At 39.5% G+C, this 18,926-nt stretch overlaps 4 protein-coding genes and 1 long non-coding RNA gene across 5 annotated transcripts; 4 read left to right on the top strand and 1 right to left on the bottom strand.

The window, feature by feature from the left end:
• Nucleotides 1-72: 72 nt before the first annotated feature.
• On the top strand, nt 73-4,436 carry isca1 (iron-sulfur cluster assembly 1). Its single transcript, XM_026320630.1, has 4 exons — nt 73-189; nt 2,028-2,081; nt 2,778-2,883; nt 3,302-4,436. The coding sequence occupies exons 1-4, from the start codon at nt 109-111 to the stop codon at nt 3,448-3,450; spliced, it is 390 nt and encodes a 129-aa protein (XP_026176415.1). The 5' UTR covers nt 73-108; the 3' UTR covers nt 3,451-4,436.
• A 323-nt stretch (nt 4,437-4,759) lies between these two features.
• Nucleotides 4,760-6,594, top strand: LOC117152690 (uncharacterized). The gene is made up of 3 exons (XM_033325360.1): nt 4,760-4,816; nt 5,666-6,137; nt 6,419-6,594. The coding sequence occupies exons 1-3, from the start codon at nt 4,760-4,762 to the stop codon at nt 6,562-6,564; spliced, it is 675 nt and encodes a 224-aa protein (XP_033181251.1). The 3' UTR covers nt 6,565-6,594.
• A 2,205-nt stretch (nt 6,595-8,799) lies between these two features.
• On the bottom strand, nt 8,800-12,175 carry LOC113139212 (uncharacterized). The gene is made up of 3 exons (XR_003296532.2): nt 11,176-12,175; nt 9,763-9,950; nt 8,800-8,931 (listed from the first exon to the last, which is right to left on the bottom strand). It is a non-coding gene; the product is annotated as an uncharacterized LOC113139212 (long non-coding RNA).
• On the top strand, nt 9,773-12,871 carry kiss1rb (KISS1 receptor b). Its single transcript, XM_026322262.2, has 6 exons — nt 9,773-10,011; nt 10,538-10,662; nt 11,201-11,336; nt 11,980-12,218; nt 12,300-12,452; nt 12,554-12,871. The coding sequence occupies exons 1-6, from the start codon at nt 9,792-9,794 to the stop codon at nt 12,788-12,790; spliced, it is 1,110 nt and encodes a 369-aa protein (XP_026178047.1). The 5' UTR covers nt 9,773-9,791; the 3' UTR covers nt 12,791-12,871.
• Nucleotides 12,872-14,097: 1,226 nt separating this feature from the next.
• psat1 (phosphoserine aminotransferase 1) lies at nt 14,098-18,901 on the top strand. The gene is made up of 9 exons (XM_026322261.2): nt 14,098-14,273; nt 15,258-15,318; nt 15,623-15,692; nt 16,154-16,359; nt 16,455-16,627; nt 17,186-17,355; nt 17,658-17,786; nt 17,975-18,112; nt 18,229-18,901. Exons 1-9 carry the CDS (start codon nt 14,217-14,219, stop codon nt 18,329-18,331), a joined length of 1,107 nt encoding a protein of 368 aa, XP_026178046.1. The 5' UTR covers nt 14,098-14,216; the 3' UTR covers nt 18,332-18,901.
• Nucleotides 18,902-18,926: the final 25 nt, after the last annotated feature.

Raw genomic sequence — 18,926 nt, 5'->3', positions numbered from 1 at the left:
GTTCGTTACGATAATTGGCCAATCAGTGAACAGGCTGCTAATTTGGGGTGGTTGCCATTGTTTTTACACGCTTGCGCAATAGAATGTTGTGATTTTAACTGTAGAAACATGTCTGCTTCCTTGGTGCGGGCGACCGTCCGAGCGGTCAGCAAAAGAAAGATACTGCCGACAAGAGCCGCACTGACACTGGTGAGTTACAGTCTGTGCTCTGCTTCTCATCCAAAACACTCGTGTAGCTGTTGAGTTTATTTTCAATGAGGAAACACAAGCATCCGTTAGCTTGATCCAAAGTTAGCTATGCTAACGCTATCTAGCGCTAGCTGTCAGCGACTTAACGTTACACCCAGAATATCTCACTGCGTTTACAGCTTTTCCCATCAAAACGTACCTTTAAAGGTGCGAAATGGCGACTGTTGGACTAATATGCTGGTGGTTAAACTGAACTGTGCTTTGTAATGGTCCATCGATTGATGACAGTGACGTTAACTTACAGAAATATCAAGCTGTACAAAACTAACTTAATAACTCGCTGGCATTTTGAAAGCAGAACCCAGTTTATAACGTTACGGGAAAGTTCAGTATTGATTGATTTTAATGAAAGTGGCAATCTAGTTTTACACTCCATATGTTGCTATATAGATTGAGTTGAGTTCAGATTTTGACGAAAGGTTTGAAGGAAACCCACAAATATTTATAATTAAGATACTGGAACTAAAAAATATTTGGCATCTTTGCTTAAAAATAACTTTAATGATGAATCCATTGTTGACAAACTGGCAACAAAGTAAACAGCAACTTAAAATCAATAAACTGCAATAAAAATGCTAAACATTTTCTCATTAAAACTTCTCACATATGTGGATTTGCTGCTTGTCTTTGTCATATATGACAGCGAATTGAATATCTTTAGCACTGCTAGTTGAACCAAACAAATTAAAGACCTCCCTGGTGACTCTGAAATTGTAAATGGTTTCTCATTATTTTTGACCATATTATAGTGAATGATTAGACAAAAAAAGAAGAATTACTTGTTACAGCTCAAAGGATGAGGAAGAGGGGATAAAAGACTGCGACTGTGACGCCCTATTAGGCCACAGTTTAGACCATTAATACAGATGCTTGACCAATCAGAGGAGACTTCTGAATAAAGAATTAGTGGGGAAACTAATGAATGGGTCAGTATGAAAATGGTGTGTATCATATGCTATTTCCTTCACACTTAACTTGATCTCAACCCAACTGAACACCCGTTACAGATGCGTGTGTTGGGCCAACACTGTACTAAAATAGTCTGTTGTTTACCCCTATTGAGTCACTCCTCTCTACCTCTCTATCTGTGATGTACTCACTTTGATTGTACTGAGACATTTGTTGCATGGTTTGTTGCCATGGGCGGGATGATGGTGAGTATCGGCTCTGCTGACAGTGCTGTAGCAAGATAATGTATCTGTATGGTGGTCTGAGCTGATAAAGGTAGTGTGCTGAAGTAAACATGAAGCAATAGGACATCCCTCAGCTCTAAGGCAACTATAGGTGATGTGTCATTAGAGAGTCGCATTGAATTTGCTATAAGTTTGCTATAAATTCAAATTAGGACATGACCATTACACAGTTTAGTGACAGCATTCTTACAAAACAACCAGGCTGTGACACAGTTTGGATGTACTGTACATTTGGCATTAGCAAGAGACGGACATACCAGCTTTAAGGGATTAACATCATGTAGCTAATGTAGTTTACCTCAGTCTCTCAGATTCCAACATGTGGCATCACCATCTACTTCTACAGGGAAGTTCATTTAATTATTCTGTACTGGTGCTAATTTCAGACTAGTTGGACTGTTAGTCCAGCAGCAGTGTTTTCACACTAGTGGGTCACAGTGTCAAACAGCCACAGAAATTTTAACGTACACCGTGTTAAGTTTCTGTCATCATTCATTGGTTCAGTATCTTGAGGACAACTTACACTCATTCTGTCTGTGTTGTACCACTGAGTACTAGCCTCATGGTCTGTTGTCTTTTCTTTAGACTCCAGCAGCTGTGAACGAGATCAGGTTGTTGTTACGGGACAAGCCTGAATATGTAAGTAATCAATAGTGTTCACTGAAACATCATATCATCAAGCATACAGGGCTTCATCTTTTCTAATGGCAGCAGGACACTATAATGTTATGACTATTAAATTTTATTACAGTATGATGCATTGTTCTCATCAAAATAATGTTTCCTTATCCATTTTATTTTTACCTTATATGTAAGAGGAAAACATAAGGCCACACAGTCACTTCTTCCTTCCTTTGCTAAAGGTGCTTTAGCTTTTAGGCAATAGATTTGCTGAATTGAGACATAAAGTTACTGTAAGGAAAGTCTAAAGTAATATGTATAGTGGCAGGAGAGTAGTGCAACATCAGCCACCATCTGTAATTTCATATCCTTTTTCTTTGTTTTTAGAAAGATTATTTTGGTTTGCAGATGTTTTCCTAACATGGCAAACCTGGAAGTACACAGCTTCATGCCATATCTCTGAGCTCTGTACTGAAACAATTTTCACATCAAAGAAAGAAGAGTATGCACCATAAATTAATTTGTTATTATTATATTGATGGAAATGGGAAAACTATACTTTGCTGTAATAATAATATTAATAAACTCTGAAGTGACTGAAGTACTTGACATCAACACATCTGCAGCCCATCTCCTGTTACATGTACAAATATATTTTATAGCAGAATTGGGGAGAAAAGGGCGAAAGGTCACATTCCTCTGGTTCTTCTTCAGATTGGTTTGAAAGTTGGAGTGAGAACACGTGGCTGCAATGGACTAACTTACACACTGGAGTACACCAAGGAGAAAGACAAATCTGATGAGGAAGTGCTGCAGGATGGTAAGCTGTCTGATTTCTTCCTTTTTGTGAAAGATGTTGAATCTGGGTTATAAAGACAAGCGGAGTGGCTCAGAGTTTTTTCTAAGTGATTCATGACATATTGCTGTGTCTGTTTTACAATATGAGAAAACATGTAAATCATAACTTTGGCATATTTGATGAAGAGTCAAATATTTACACACATTGTTTGCTTTAGTGTCACGACTGTTACAATTTGAATATTTAAACAAATTTTTAACTGTTACCAATGGCAGCAGCAGCAGCAAAGCAGTTAAACAGGAAGTGACACCTTAATTCTGCACATAGTGGATTTCTCAAATATTTCATTGTGGGGTGTAGGGATTATTCTGGATATTGTGGCTGGGTATTCAGGTTTGAACTTAGGAGCACTGATGGATCTACTGTGACACTTTTGCAGGAGTGAGGGTGTTTATAGAGAAGAAGGCTCAGCTGACACTTCTTGGAACTGAGATGGACTTTGTGGAGTCAAAGTTGTCCAGTGAATTTGTCTTCAATAATCCCAACATCAAGGGCACATGTGGATGTGGAGAAAGCTTCAACATGTGAGCAACGCAGAGCCTTGGTCGTCCTCCCACACCCATCCTGCTCCAAACCCTGTCCTGTCTATAAAAACTGCAGGAATGAATGTTAGCAAGGACGTCAGACATGAGGAAACCTGTGAGATGTGGACATGCATCCAGTCCTACCACTGCTCTTCCTCCACACCACTCGCATACACACACCTCTAAAGCTAAAGTATGCGTTTTCATGATTAGAGGAAGGTTTTAATACAATCAGCATAGTCAAAGCCATCTCAATGTTAACGATTTTAGGTTCAGGTACTTGTGATGTCGACAACTGCTTTTTTTTTTTTAATTTCATCTGAAAAACCTTAGAAGAACCTAAAAGGCAAGTTTTTTTTTTTTTTTTTTTTTTTTAATATATACATTGGTGGCCATTTTACAGAAACGCACATAATTTTCCGAAATTCAGTCGAATGAATATGTCAAATATGAACAAAGATGAATTGTATGCTGGAGGAAATACAACATGGCGCAAGAAAGTACTCACTGAAGCTGAGAGTTGATGAGGTTTGAGTTGGCTGAAGCATGATACTACTACCTATATTGTTTTTTTATGTTAAAGCCTTCCACCAAACTCCATAGGCATTAAGGCCATCATCAGCTGTTTGACACAGTCCCTGTAAGACAGTACATTACCCAGCGTCATGTAAAGGTAATAGGTAGCATAGGTAGTAAAGTTTGAGTTTCTTTAAACTGCTTTATCAGTTTGTAAAGTCTTTTTGAAAAGTTCAAGTGTGTATTTGTGTGTAAATATAAAGAATGCAAATACCCCTTGAACTACCAACGCACAAACAACAAAACGCACAAAACTTGTTTTCTTACATAGGAGTATATTAGGTTTATAATGGCTTCTTTTTGCTTGATCAACACCAGGACTTTGTGTTTGCATAGACCTTGTGCTCTTAAAATGTATAACCTGTGCAATACGTCTGTGTACATATAAAATAATAAATCCAGTAAATGAAATGATCTGGCCTCTCTTTTATAGCTTGGCTGTAATATCTGTAAGGAAAAAACTTTTCCTATAAGGAGAACTGTTAACCAGTGTAGAGCAGTGATGTTCATGACTCGGTTGTCATAGAAACTGCTCAGGTGTCAGGACCAGATGGAATCTGTGTTACTGTTGCATCATCGCGTTCACATTGCTGCAGAAGACTGTTGAGCTGTCGGGGAGGTACAGTCCTTTTGAAGGATTTATGTTAATCTTATTTTAGGCTTTTACTAATTCTGAAGCAACATGTAGCCTTGATTTCTTTCTCTTTTTGCTTGATTCTTTAAGGTGCATTGGGGTCATGGGCAGTGTCAAGAAGGATGAAGATTCTGACAATAGAGAATCTTTAGGGCTTAAGGTAGTAATAAATATCCGTACAGCTTTTATTGTCAGACTTCTAACACTAGCTTTGTCAGAACATACTGCTTACTCTCACATCTTCACTCTGAAATTACTAATTGTTTCTGATTACTGTGGGTCTGTAAATAATATTGTCAAGAGACATAGGGGAAGAGGAGATATTCCATTTGTCACTCTGAATTTAAAATCCGAAACTGACTGCTTTATTCTTATGAGTTTTCTAGGGAAAATATCTGTAATTAAAATGGAAATACACATTAAAACATGCAGCTTGGGACCAAGCTACATGTAATATATAACAAAAAATATGTTATTGTGATATTGTCACCCAACACAGTAGTTGTAAAGACAGTTACCTGTTTGCTGAAGTAACTAAATAATATTAGCGTTTGCAGCATTTAGATTTTCAAGGCATTTAGCAACTTTCTTTAGGTAATGTACTGAAGGTCAATAATCAGTTTCTATTTAACTGTGTAAATATTCTGTTTATATATTTACCCTTTAGCAGCTAAAAACATCACTAGTAATGTCTGTCAGTTTTGGTGCTGGCTAGGTTATGTATGATATGATGAATGGTTGGTAAAGCTGATAGAACATGCAAAGTGAAGTTGCAGTCTGAAAACAAACAATGAACTGAAAGACTAGTTTGTTGAAAGACAAGTTTGTTAAGCCACAGTAGTGGGTGATAATTCTCGGTGGGTTAATCAGTATCAACGATCACTTTCACATTACACATGATCTGATACATTGCAGGTATTGTTGTATGTATGTATTGCTGAAGTTATGTGTTGATTACAGGTTTACTTTGCTTTCTTTGTGTTTTCTTTGTGTTTCTGCTACGTTCTAGATTTCAGAGTTATTAAAGGCTTTGGCTGAGAGGAAATCCTCACCTTGTGACACCACACAAACTGACTCCCGAAACATCAGTGCTACTCTTTCCATCCTAAAGGCCAGGCATGGGACCATTAGATCCAGAGCTTTCCTCCCTGAAAACATCATCTTGTTGTCCAAATGTGAGTTCAAGAGGTGGGATCCACTGAGTGAAAGCTTACCTGCCACAGTACCTGTTCCTTCCCACAGCAATGCAGAGACCACAGTTCCGGAGCGACAACTGCAGCAAAACATATCACCCTCAATTCCTGTCGTTCTTTCACACCTTATGGAAAAATCTAAGACTCCACCCTCTGAGTCAACCTTCTCTTTCGGAGAATTACTTAAGAAGAAAGAGATATACCCACACATCCTGGGTGTTCATGCTTGGACTAAACAGCATTCCTGTGAACCTCAGGGGATGCCACACAAACTGTCCCTCCAAACTGGTCAGTTCATTGCACAGTCACTCTTTACATTCACAAATGCAAGTAAATCACTTCTGCTCTGTTCTGTTACATCGTCCTGCAGTATAACATGCTGTTATTTTATTGAACTCTATAATTCAGCACAAAGATCTCTTAAATGGGCCATTCAAGCTCTATCTCCATTATTTATGGTTGAATTGAAACATAGAAATACTATTGCATGACGACTAAGGCACAAGCATTTGTTACTAATACTCACAGGATCATTTGCTGATTGTTTTATATGCATGATTCCAATCCAGGGCCAACCAGTGAATGGTTCTTTGAGGACTTGATGGACCTCCAGAGGAAGCTTTTCCTAGGTGGAGCAAAGAAATATGGGATTCCCAAACACTCTCATATGTCTGGGAAAAATGGCTGTCACAACTCACCTGAACCCACTTCTTAACCACTCTTAAAGACAATTAAAGAAAAATGAAATGAAGATAATTTGCCTGTTTTTATCTGTCATTATTGCAGTACTTACCAAGACATTTGGGTTGCATGTTCAAAAACAAATAGAAACCCAGAATGCAGAGGATGGAAAAAATAATGTCATGTAATAATGAAAATTTCCACCATTTTCCACTCCCTGTGCTTGCTTAGTGTACTTCAAGACATTGTAAATTCCTTTTCTTTTGCATCAATGCATTTAGAAAAGACAAGCATTTAAAAATATCAACAACTACAGTGGGTACGGAAAGTATTCAGACCCCTTTAAATTTTTCACTCTTTGTGTCATTGCAGCCATTTGCCAAAATCAAAAAAGTTCATTTTATTTCTCATTAATGTACACTCAGCACCCCATCTTGACAGAAAAAAACAGAAATGTAGAAATTTTTGCAAATTTATTAAAAAAGAAAAACTGAAATATCACATGGTCATAAGTATTCAGACCCTTTGCAGTGACACTCATATTTAACTCACATGCTGTCCATTTCTTCTGATCCTCCTTGAGATGGTTCTGCTCCTTCATTGGAGTCCAGCTGTGTTTAATTAAACTGATTGGACTGATTAGGAAAGGCACACACCTGTCTATATAAGACCTTACAGCTCACAGTGCATGTCAGAGCAAATGAGAATCATGAGGTCGAAGGAACTACCCAAGGAGCTCAGAGACAGAATTGTGGCAAGGCACAGATCTGGCCAAGGTTACAAAAGAATTTCTGCAGCACTCAAGGTTCCTAAGAGCACAGTGGCCTCCATAATCCTCAAATGGAAAAAGTTTGGGACGACCAGAACTCTTCCTAGACCTGGCCGTCCAGCCAAACTGAGCAATCGTGGGAGAAGAGCCTTGGTGAGAGAGGTAAAGAAGAACCCAAAGATCACTGTGGCTGAGCTCCAGAGATGCAGTAGGGAGATGGGAGAAAGTTCCACAAAGTCAACTATCACTGCAGCCCTCCACCAGTCGGGGCTTTATGGCAGAGTGGCCCGATGGAAGCCTCTCCTCAGTGCAAGACACATGAAAGCCCGCATAGAGTTTGCCAAAAAACACATGAAGGACTCCCAGACTATGAGAAATAAGATTCTCTGGTCTGATGAGACCAAGATTGAACTTTTTGGAGTTAATTGTAAGCGGTATGTGTGGAGAAAACCAGGCACTGCTCATCACCTGCCCAATACAATCCCTACAGTGGAACATGGTGGTGGGAGCATCATGTTGTGAGGGTGTTTTTCAGCTGCAGGGACAGGACGACTGGTTGCAATTGAAGGAAAGATGAATGTGGCCAAGTACAGAGATATCCTGGAAGAAAACCTCTTCCAGAGTGCTCAGGACCTCAGACTGGGCCGAAGGTTCACCTTTCAACAGGACAATGACCCTAAGCACACAGCTAAAATAACAAAGGAGTGGCTTCGGAACAACTCTGTGACCGTTCTTGACTGGCCCAGCCAGAGCCCTGACCTAAACCCAATTGAGCATCTCTGGAGAGACCTGAAAATGGCTGTCCACCAACGTTCACCATCCAACCTGACAGAACTGCAGAGGATCTGCAAGGAAGAATGGCAGAGGATCCCCAAATCCAGGTGTGAAAAACTTGTTGCATCATTCCCAAGAAGACTCATGGCTGTACTAGCTCGAAAGGGTGCTTCTACTCAATACTGAGCACAGGGTCTGAATACTTATGACCATGTGATATTTCAGTTTTTCTTTTTTAATAAATTTGCAAAAATTTCTACATTTCTGTTTTTTTCTGTCAAGATGGGGTGCTGAGTGTACATTAATGAGAAATAAAATGAACTTTTTTGATTTTGGCAAATGGCTGCAATGACACAAAGAGTGAAAAATGTGAAGGGGTCTGAATACTTTCCGTACCCACTGTATATGTACATAAGAAAAAAGTTATGTTGTATTTAGTTTCTGTAGGACATTTTTTCCTTCTTTGGCAAAAGAGAAAAATGTGATGGAAATGTGATGTCGGGTCATGTTTAAGGTCAAATCACAATTGCTTGTTGCACATGTTTGTCAATCATAGTTCACTTTTCATTTATTTCATCTCAAGCAATTAACATCAAATGACAATATGCTTGACGCTGTGTCAAACAACAATTGCATAAACAACAAACATTTTGTACTCAAGCGCTTTCTGTGTGTCACGCTGTGAAATTGGCAATGTTTGCCACCTACTGATTAGCAGCCAAGGTCATGCAGGATGTAATGACAACGTTTTGCTCTGAGCTTAAGCTGCACTGTCACCACAACCCCCATGCCCTCCGTGATTCATTCATTGTCACTTTGGTTTGCAGGTAAGCACCAGGCATTATGATTTCCCAGTTCCTGCACACACAAAAAACATTATTGCAAATTTTTATAACAGAATATGTCGGAATAAGTTTCAGCTGTGATGGAGTTTGGAGGAAATAAGTGGTTGTCTATGGACTGTCGGTTTGCTTGACTTGATTGACAGCTGTTATATTATTTTAACATAATGTAACAGCTATTTTCTGAAAATCAGACCATGCTCTGCTTGTAGCTCTGACCTTATTATATGCCAACAAAACACACTTTGGGAAATTATTTGATCAAACTGACTATTCCTGGATATTGGCATGACGAAAATGTCAAATCACTTTATGTAGATCCAGCTACAGTCATTTCACAGTGCACCCAGTGGTGGGTAATTACAGGGTTTTTTGAGATTTTGTTTTTTGAAAACTGCTATTGGCTCAGGGTCTCTCTCACTTGTGTTTGCATAAATGCTCACAAAGCATAACGAGTCTGGATTCTCCAAACACCCCCTCCCCTCCCCAGTTATAGTGGTCTATATGAGTGCTTTCATCTCAGACCTGCAGAGAACAGAGCAGCATCCCACCAGTGACGGTGCCAAGAGGAACGCTCCACAGGCACAATACAGGTAAGGAGAGCTTACCAAAGCAATTTGTCGAGAAAAAAGCTTATTTAATATGATTAAATATTTTATCTGGCTTTTTCACCAAATTAGCAGATAACACACATTTGAATTTACCTGATTTTTGTTGCAATTCTTGTTTCTGCACGTTAATATTGTTACTTTTTTTGTAAATGTTAAAATGTACATGGTGGCATTTAAAAAAACATGCATTGATAGGATCAAAAAAGACACTGAGGACTCAAATCATGTTTTTCTACCTGCCACAGCAATACTCCAGGCTGTGAAGATGATAGTGGAATCAGCTGCCAATCACAGTCCGGACTGTGTGTCTGAATGCAACGAGTCCGCAGCTCTGGAGAGTCGAAGGCCACCAGTGTTGGTTGATGCCTGGCTGGTGCCCACTTTCTTCAGCCTTATCATGCTGGTTGGCCTGGTCGGTAACTCGCTGGTCATTCATGTGGTCACCAAACATCAGCAGATGAAGACAGTCACCAACTTTTACATAGGTAAGACAGTGTCATTTTTTTAAAACTTTATTTCATTATTTTCTTTTCATAAAAATATATATATTTTTTTGTCTGCTGTTTTGAAGCTGCACAGCCAAACTATATAGGATGTAGGATCACCCAAACATGATTCTCGGCTACAAAAAGAAAACTGTTGTATTTCAGATAAAATGGAAAAAAACCTAAATACACATCACCAGAACTCCTCCTGTCCTCTTGATTAATTGAATTTAGATTACTTCATTTGATCAAAATAAGCCACTCAGCGTCAATACTGGAAGTCCTGACCACAAATTATAAAAACACGCAATAAGACAATTAACACATCTAACTTGGCAGTGGCTTGTAATTACAGTATAAATGAAGTTGCATTTTGGATTATAAAAACCTGAAAAAAAAACTCTTGGCACCTGGCAGTGATGTTGATGTAGATACAGTTATTTATGTTCTTGCCCCCTTGAATACATCTATGTCAACACATATTAAATTCATTTTTTCTGGAATCATTGTTCTTGTTCTCTTCCAGTAAACCTGGCTACAACTGATATCATGTTTCTGGTCTGCTGTGTGCCCTTCACTGCCACACTTTACCCTCTGCCCAGCTGGATCTTTGGAGAGTTTATGTGCAGATTGGTGAACTACCTTCAGCAAGTGAGATGCACACAGAAACAAACATGCTTGTTACAGTAAAAATACCATTAATATTGGCATTTTAACCATCACTATTGCAGTGAAGATGGAAAAGCCATGGTGACTAAAGTGCCATGCTACAGAGCTGCAATATTAATAAAAAGCTGTGTGTGTCAGTCTAACGTTATGAAGATTAAAGCAGTATAGTTGTGTGTGTCATTCATTTAGCACATGTAGTTGAGATGCTTTTAAAAAATGGGTCAATGTAACTCTTTCTAAATTTCAGGTGTAATCACTTAAAATGCAAGCTATTATGTTTTTGTTGAAAACTCTGCCACCAATAGCAATGACCATCAAAGATAATAAATCACTTCATTATACATAAAGTATAATTCTCAAATTTATTCTTATGCTTTTTGCTGTTATTACATTTTCATTTTCTACAAAGCACAAGACATAAACCAATGTACCAGCACACCACTGAAGGAAGTACTTTGTTTCTTTGTGCAGCAAAAGTAAGAGAAACAAACTTACTTTATGTGTGTGCGCTTGTGTTTAGGTGACAGCTCAGGCGACATGCATCACTCTGTCAGCGATGAGCGTGGACCGCTGCTACGTGACTGTCTACCCCCTGCAGTCGCTGCGACACCGTACCCCCCGCATGGCCCTGGCTGTCTCAGTGTCTATCTGGATAGGTCCTACAAAAACACACCATGCACACGTGTTTACTTTTCAGCAACCCCTTTGGTTTTAATTATTTACTGCACTGAAATCAGCCAGAAAACCCAATGTAGCTGATTTGATTTGATAAAAAAAAACAAAAACAAAGAACAAAAAAAGACACAAAGCAATTACTGAATTCAGGTTGGACTAGCCATTTTACAATTTACTGGGATTATTGTGTCTTTTGATTACTAATCCAGGTCAACATCATCTGTGATTGTTCTGGAAATAGGTCTAGGGACTCAGAGATTGTAAAAACAAGATTGCTAGAAAGCTTTCAACAATAAGTCATTTCAGGGGAGCACTGTCCTATTTTCTTATTGTATATAGGACATGGAAGCAGCCATCACCATAGCTCAGTGTGAGAGTTTCCTGTCATTCACAGAAAAGTGTACTTACATACACTACTTACTACTTTACTTACTACAAATGTTTGTTAAAATCACCACCCAATCACATATTGAAATCCTAAATTGTTGCCTTACAAAAGGTACAGTATAGTAATTCCACAGAGCAGCAGGGGATTTTCAGATTTCTCATAATTATCATGTTTTTTTGGTTTGGATTATGGACATTTTCCACAGAGTCACAGTCATGTCACCGTGTCCTCTCCAGGCTCTTTGCTTCTATCGATCCCTGTAGCTGTGTACCAGCGTCTGGAGGCAGGATACTGGTTTGGTCCTCAGACATACTGCAGCGAGGTCTTCCCCTCAGCCTGCCTCCAGAGAGCCTTCATCATCTACAGCTTCCTGGCCGTCTACCTGCTGCCCCTGCTCACCATCACCGCCTGTTACGCCTTCATGCTCAAACGCATGGGCCAACCCAGTGTGAATCCTGTCGACAGTAGTTACCAAGTAAGAGAAAGATTTGAAGTTTATTTGCAAAAGTTATTGTTCAGTTTTTAATTCCACACCTGATTATCACCCTAAATCCAGCTCCAGGCTCAGGCAGTGCGAGCAGCAGCAGTGCGGGCCCGAGTCTCCCGTATGGTGGTAGTAATGGTGGCCCTGTTCCTCATCTGCTGGGGCCCCATCCAGGTCTGCATCCTCTTGCAAGCTTTTGGCCTCCGCAGTTATGTTTTGTACAAGGTGACTTACTCTGCAGGATGATTAGTTCAGCATCATGGTGCTGTAGGTAGGTAGTAAGGTTTTAATCGATTAGTATCTCTGTCTAAACTTTGCATCCACAGCTGAAGATCTGGGGCCACTGCATGTCCTACTCCAACTCTTCCATCAACCCGCTGGTTTATGCTTTCATGGGGAACAACTTCAGAAAGGCTTTCAAGCATGCATTCCCTGCTATATTTCTGTGGCACACAAGGAGAAGAGTCAGGGTGGGAAACATGGATGCAGAGGAAGAAGGAGAAATGGTCCACCAGGCACCCAAAGGAGAAGCAGAGATGCACTTTCTTTCATCTGTATCCTAAAGGCCATATTTAGTATTTGGACAGTGTGCACTCATCATTTATTTATAGTTTGTGCTGGAGATAATAATAGTCCTCTAATCCTATTACACACACCCACACCCACATCCACACCACACACACAAATATGGTCTGATGGGTCCACCTAGATCATCCTGGCCAATGTGAGCACACACACACACACACACACAATGAGACGCAATTTGTGATTTGATCTTTTAAAAAGGACAAATCAGTCATGTGCATGTTGTGATCCTCACAAGCTGCTGAGATACAATTATCTTACTGTTTTATAATGGCACTTACAGCTGTTGGTGATTGTATCCTGTCTGGGCAACAGCCTTGTAACAGTCTTAAGCTACAGGAAGATCTGGGCTTCATTCGTTTCCAAAATGCACAAATTCTACTTGATCTGTTCTGTTACATTTTCAAAGGTTGATGGTTAAATGCTGTTCCTCTTATTTCGTTCTTTTTTCATTGTGTCCTATTTATATTTGAGTATCATGTGTTTTGACACCATTTGTAAGTAGCCTAGTTGTTGTTTCTGTATAGTACTCCTAATACATAGGACATCATATTTAGTTTTATCTATTCACTTCAGTTGATTTTTTAGCTATGAGATTATTTTAATAACGTGCAGTGTTTGTCAAACAGTATATTCATACGCTATGACATGAATTGAAGTGCAGCCAAAATCAGCCGGACCTGTTCATAGTCAATGATAGCAGCCAATGGGATATTTGCTCGTGCTTTTTGTTCCTTGTGCTGCCTTCAGGTGACGACAAAAAGTGTTTGTATTTTCATGGTTTCTAAAGGGCGACTAAACAAGCAAAATGCAACAGTCCATTATTAGGTAGTTAAATCAAGCAGCACCCCGGGGCCCCAGAACCTGAGGGCCTCAAAAGTCACACTGCATTATGTATACCTGCTAATTCAATTCTTTTTTTTCCCTTTGGTAAATGTGTGTTAAAATGTACAACACAGTACAATATTAAAGACAGATTCTGCATTATCTAAGAAGTATTTTCTCAAGTAATTGTTGGTTCAGTCTATAAATGGCTATGACGTTGATTGTATATCATTTATTACCATAACCACAAAAGAAAAGCAACTTGGGCTCACATGTGAGAAGCTGGTACTGGCACTGCAACTATTAACCGATTGTTAAAACTGTTGCCAATTAACTTTTCTGGTCGAATAATCGATAAATTAGCCAAACATCGCAACTCTTACCTGCACGCAGTATAACCACCCTAGGTTGTTAGATGAAAAGGCGACTTTACGAGAAACCTGAACGCACCATTTCCCCCCTGCTACATAATTGGTGCGCACGGTAGCGAGAACAGGAGGACGGCAGGTTTACGGCCCAGGCTGAAGGGGAGATTGTTTTCGCAGGTATCATCCACCAGCTGAACACACGTTTGACATCATGGAGCAGAAACAAATCATCAACTTTGGTGCCGGACCTGCAAAACTCCCCCAGTCCGTAAGTTACGTCCCATTTTCTCAGGTTACGTTTGAGAAGATTCATTAAAAGACGGTTTTTGAGTAAACTGCTGCAAAAGTGAATCGCCAGAATCATACAGAGATTTAATTTTCACGCGGTGGAGACTGTGTTTGCAGATGCGGGCTAAGGATCATCAGTTCGAGTCTTGTTGTTTAATGCGATCGATCGATGCAACATTTAAAGCTCGATTGTCCTAATTATCCGCGTGTGACAGTGAAACCTGTCAAACGGCTTCATATCTGGGAGCTGTTGGTCTGGCATTGGCACTGGCTCCCACAGCCTGAGAACTGTGAGCTGAGTTGCATCAGCCTCATTCATTCATGTGGAAACACGTTCCTTTGTGATTTCATGCAACAGCAGATGCAGATGTCGCCTCTAGGTGGCAGAAAACACATGGAAGCTGCTACTGATCAAACTCTTAATGCAAAATGTATATTCGAACAATGAGGAACGTTTTGTGCTACGGGCCCTTTTCTCTGTTACAAGTCGCTTTCACAGGCTTTTTCTCTGTCACTGAGCAATCTGACATCTTTCATCATTTTCTTACACAGTTATTGACATATTAAGCAATACTGAGAGTAGTTAAACTAATCACTGAGGCTGACATGATCAAGCTGATTCATCAATCAATAGTAAATTAATTGGAGATTCATTGTTTTTAAATATTTTTTCAATGAGAAGTGACAAGAATCCACTGGGTGAAGATTCAGTAGATGAGATAGTATCCAGCTAAAAAGCATCATGGACTGATGACAATCTACTGTATCATCAGACTGTTGTGGTTACTAACAGGCCCAACACATCTGGACACATCTGCCTCTGAATTTTGGGCTTGACTGATTTACATATGGCTTCTTATTGCTGCTCAAGCTTTATTTTATAAATCTCTGGTGTTGAAATATGCTTGATCTACATATTAGAAAGATTGTTTATACTTTAATGCCTTATACATTCCTGTTTCAGGTGCTGCTTCAAGCTCAGAAAGAGCTGCTCTACTATGGCGGCTGTGGTATTAGTGTCCTTGGTGAGTAGAACTGCAGATGGGATGTATTTGAAGTTATTATGAAACAAAATGACTGTGTTTCTTATGAGCTGCCATTTCATTAGGAACTGTGTTTTTTTTTTTTTTTATCCTCACCCCAGTGATATAAATGCAGTGGTCAAAATAATGGAAACAAGCAGCATATCTACATGTCTCATAGCTCATTTCTGCTTTCTCACTCACTGGAATCTATGCTATAAAAGTACAACAGTGTAAAATGACCCAAATATAAATGCCAACAACCTCGAGATTAAATGAAAAATGTTTTTGATTCTGTTCCTCTTAGAAATGAGCCATCGGTCAGCTGACTTCAGCAAAATCCTTAAGAGCACAGAGCATCTCTTGCGAGAGTTGTTGTAAGTGCTGCCTTTGTTGTTTCACACAGTTGTTTCTTACTGTGTTATCCTGTTTTTTCACTGCTCTGTCCATAAAGAAAGGGGCTGCACAGTTATACTGGTTTGCAGTCCCAACTTGTTACGCTTCCAAATTAAGGCCAACATATTGGCAATACACTTTTTAGAAATAATGCTATTAAACATTCTGGGGTGACCTATTATTTTTTTCATCTTTAGTCTGACGAACACCATACCCAGAAGTATATTGTGGGACAAAAAGTCCTCAAATCATAAAATTTTAGAGTGGTTCAAGGTTGTGTACCAGAAAGTAACCTTGGATTTAATATTGACACAAGATATTATACTTGTCATAAATATTTTTGCGAACTCTATCTCTGTGTGTTATGGATCACTTTAAATGTTTGACTCTGCATGAGTTTACTGATTTACACTTTGATATCTCTGCCTTTCTGTCTTCACAGAAATATCCCAGACAACTACAAGGTATTGTTTCTGCAGGGTGGTGGGACTGGACAGTTCAGTGCTGTTCCTCTCAACCTGATAGGCCTGAAGGGAGACAGGTGTGCCGATTACCTGGTGACTGGCCAATGGTCAGCAAAAGCAGCAAAAGAAGCAGAGAAATATGGCAAAATCAACATTGTCCACCCGAAGCTGGATAGTTATGGAAGTGAGTCTGCATGGGATTATGTCTCAATGACAATATTGGGAGTAGAGGAAAATAATAGTCTTGATTTAACCACACTCTGCTGTTGCTTCCTCCAGAAATCCCTGACCCCAGCAGCTGGACCCTGAACCCCTCAGCTTCCTACGTTTACTACTGCTGCAATGAGACGGTACATGGTGTGGAATTCAATTTCATACCTGAAACAAATGGGGTGGTCCTTGTCAGCGACATGTCCTCCAACTTCCTGTCCCGACCTGTGGATGTGTCAAAGGTGAGGACATAAACAGGCAGATGTGCATATACAGTCAGTCAGTAGTCTGGAAAACCTTTATTACCCCTCAACTAGAAAGGAAATTTAAATGGAAACCACAGCACTCATGTAACTTAAAGCCACACACAAGATATATTGATGTTAAAACTCTATACAAGGTCAATTTATTGACGTTATACTAAGGAAAAGCAAGGTTAGATATTAGAAAGACAAACAATGTGAGGAAAACATACAAAATAAGACAAAAACACACCAATTAGCATGCTAAGACACTGACAGTAGTGAGTCAACATTAAATACTTGTTTGCATGCTAACTTGGTAGTGTGCATTTTACCATGTTACATTGCACAGCTCACCATTAGCTTAAGCAACAGTGGAGCCCGAGTACTCATGAGCCTGAGTGTGTACAACTTATATGCTGAATAATGTGGAGTGAAGTTGTGCAAAACAGACACAATATGAAACATAAATTAAAAAAACCCACAAACTTTATTTTTTTAAGTCAGTTTGACAGCTTTTTCCACACAGGTAAATAATGTGCCCTCTCTCCTGTGTAGTTCGGACTGATTTTCGCCGGGGCTCAGAAGAACGTGGGCTGTGCTGGGGTAACTGTCGTTATTGTGCGTGAGGACCTGTTGGGCCACACTCTGAAAGAGTGTCCGGTTATCCTGGACTACAAGGTGCAGGCTGAAATGAATTCCCTCTACAACACACCACCATGTTTCAGGTACAGACTCATGTGTTCACTTCAGAAGCTCCTTAGTGTCCTGCACATTAAGGATTATCAGTATATACAGAGACTATCTCTCTCCCCATGTTTCCAGTCTTTATGCTGTGCTAAGCTAACCAGATGCTTATGTATTATGTAGTGTACAGCTGTGAGAGTGATATCACTGGTATCTCTAGCTGTAATAGTCCCAAACTTTCAAATGATTCCTTTATAAAGGATATTTCTAAACAGTTCGCTAACATTACGTAAACAGTACTTTTCTGTGTACTTGAATCAGTCTCATTGTTTCATTGGGTCAGCGTCTACATCATGGCTCTGGTCCTGGAGTGGATTAAGAACAATGGCGGCAGCACTGCCATGGAAAAGCTCAGCAAGCAGAAGTCTTCCATGATTTATGACATCGTCGACACTTCTAATGGTTTCTATGTGTGAGTATCACAGAACAACACCAGCAGATGTTAAAACAGGAACCTTGAACCTGTAGGAACGTGTTTCTTTATTTCAGTAACATCATTTTTAAAAATGCAAACTGATTAAAGTAACTGTGTAGAAAGTGATCAAAATAATGAAATGTAAAATAACTACGTGGTGAAAACTGCTGTGTGCACCTGGCCAGGTGTCTTGTAGATGGGTCTTGTCGAAGCCGCATGAATATAACATTTCGTGTGGGGAAGAAAGAGGGAGATGAGGCTTTGGAAAAGGAGTTTCTGGATGGTGCATCCAAGCGTGGAATGATGTCGCTGAAAGGACACAGGTTAGAATTTGTACCTCATGTGGTGATGTTGAATTTCATTGATCTCTAGAGAAGACAGGGCCCTCGCTCTGTCACTGCTTCTGCATTTAAACATGAATGTTTGTCTCCCCCTGCAGGTCATTTGGAGGCATTCGCGCGTCTCTGTACAACGCTGTAACACTGGAGGACACCGAAGCCCTCGCTGCTTATATGAAAGAATTCCTCAAAGAGCACCAATAAAACAGGCTCTATGGAAAGTCAGCTAATTTCACACATTGACATTTCACTAATACCTGAGTTACCTGAGGAAAAAAAAACACTGATTTACCTCTAGTTGCCACCCATGTTTGATCTAGATCCAACATGGACTCCCAGATGTTGTTCCTAATAAGCTTTGACCACTGTTGTCTTAATTACATGACTGTTTTAATGAATTTGTTCACTAACAGTGCTTTGATGTACATACTGTAGGTAATTCCTGTTACTTGTTTAAAATATATTTACATTAGTACATCTAAATTGGCAGTATCTACATGCGTAGATATTGCAGTAGATTTTTTTTTTTTTTTAGTGCTGTTTTAATCAGTGCAATGTAAGCTATCTGGTCTAATTGTGGTTGTAGTCACTACTTGGGTTAATGTTCCCTTTAAAAAAAAAAAACATGTTTTCTCATTTATTGTTGAACCCTAGGGGTACAGACACTTTTGCTATATTTGCCCTGGTTTTTAGATATTAGTGATTACAGTTCCACTGAATGGAAACGTGTAAGTGTGGCTCATTTTAATGAAAATACAGCAACTAATGAATCAACATGCTGAGTTTTGTTGTGCTGTGT

This window comes from Mastacembelus armatus, chromosome 9 (genome assembly GCF_900324485.2).
Source record: "Mastacembelus armatus chromosome 9, fMasArm1.2, whole genome shotgun sequence".
In the NCBI taxonomy this organism is placed as follows: domain Eukaryota; kingdom Metazoa; phylum Chordata; class Actinopteri; order Synbranchiformes; family Mastacembelidae; genus Mastacembelus; species Mastacembelus armatus.
Note: the sequence above shows the minus strand (reverse complement) of the source record. Positions and strands in the feature narration are given on the sequence as shown.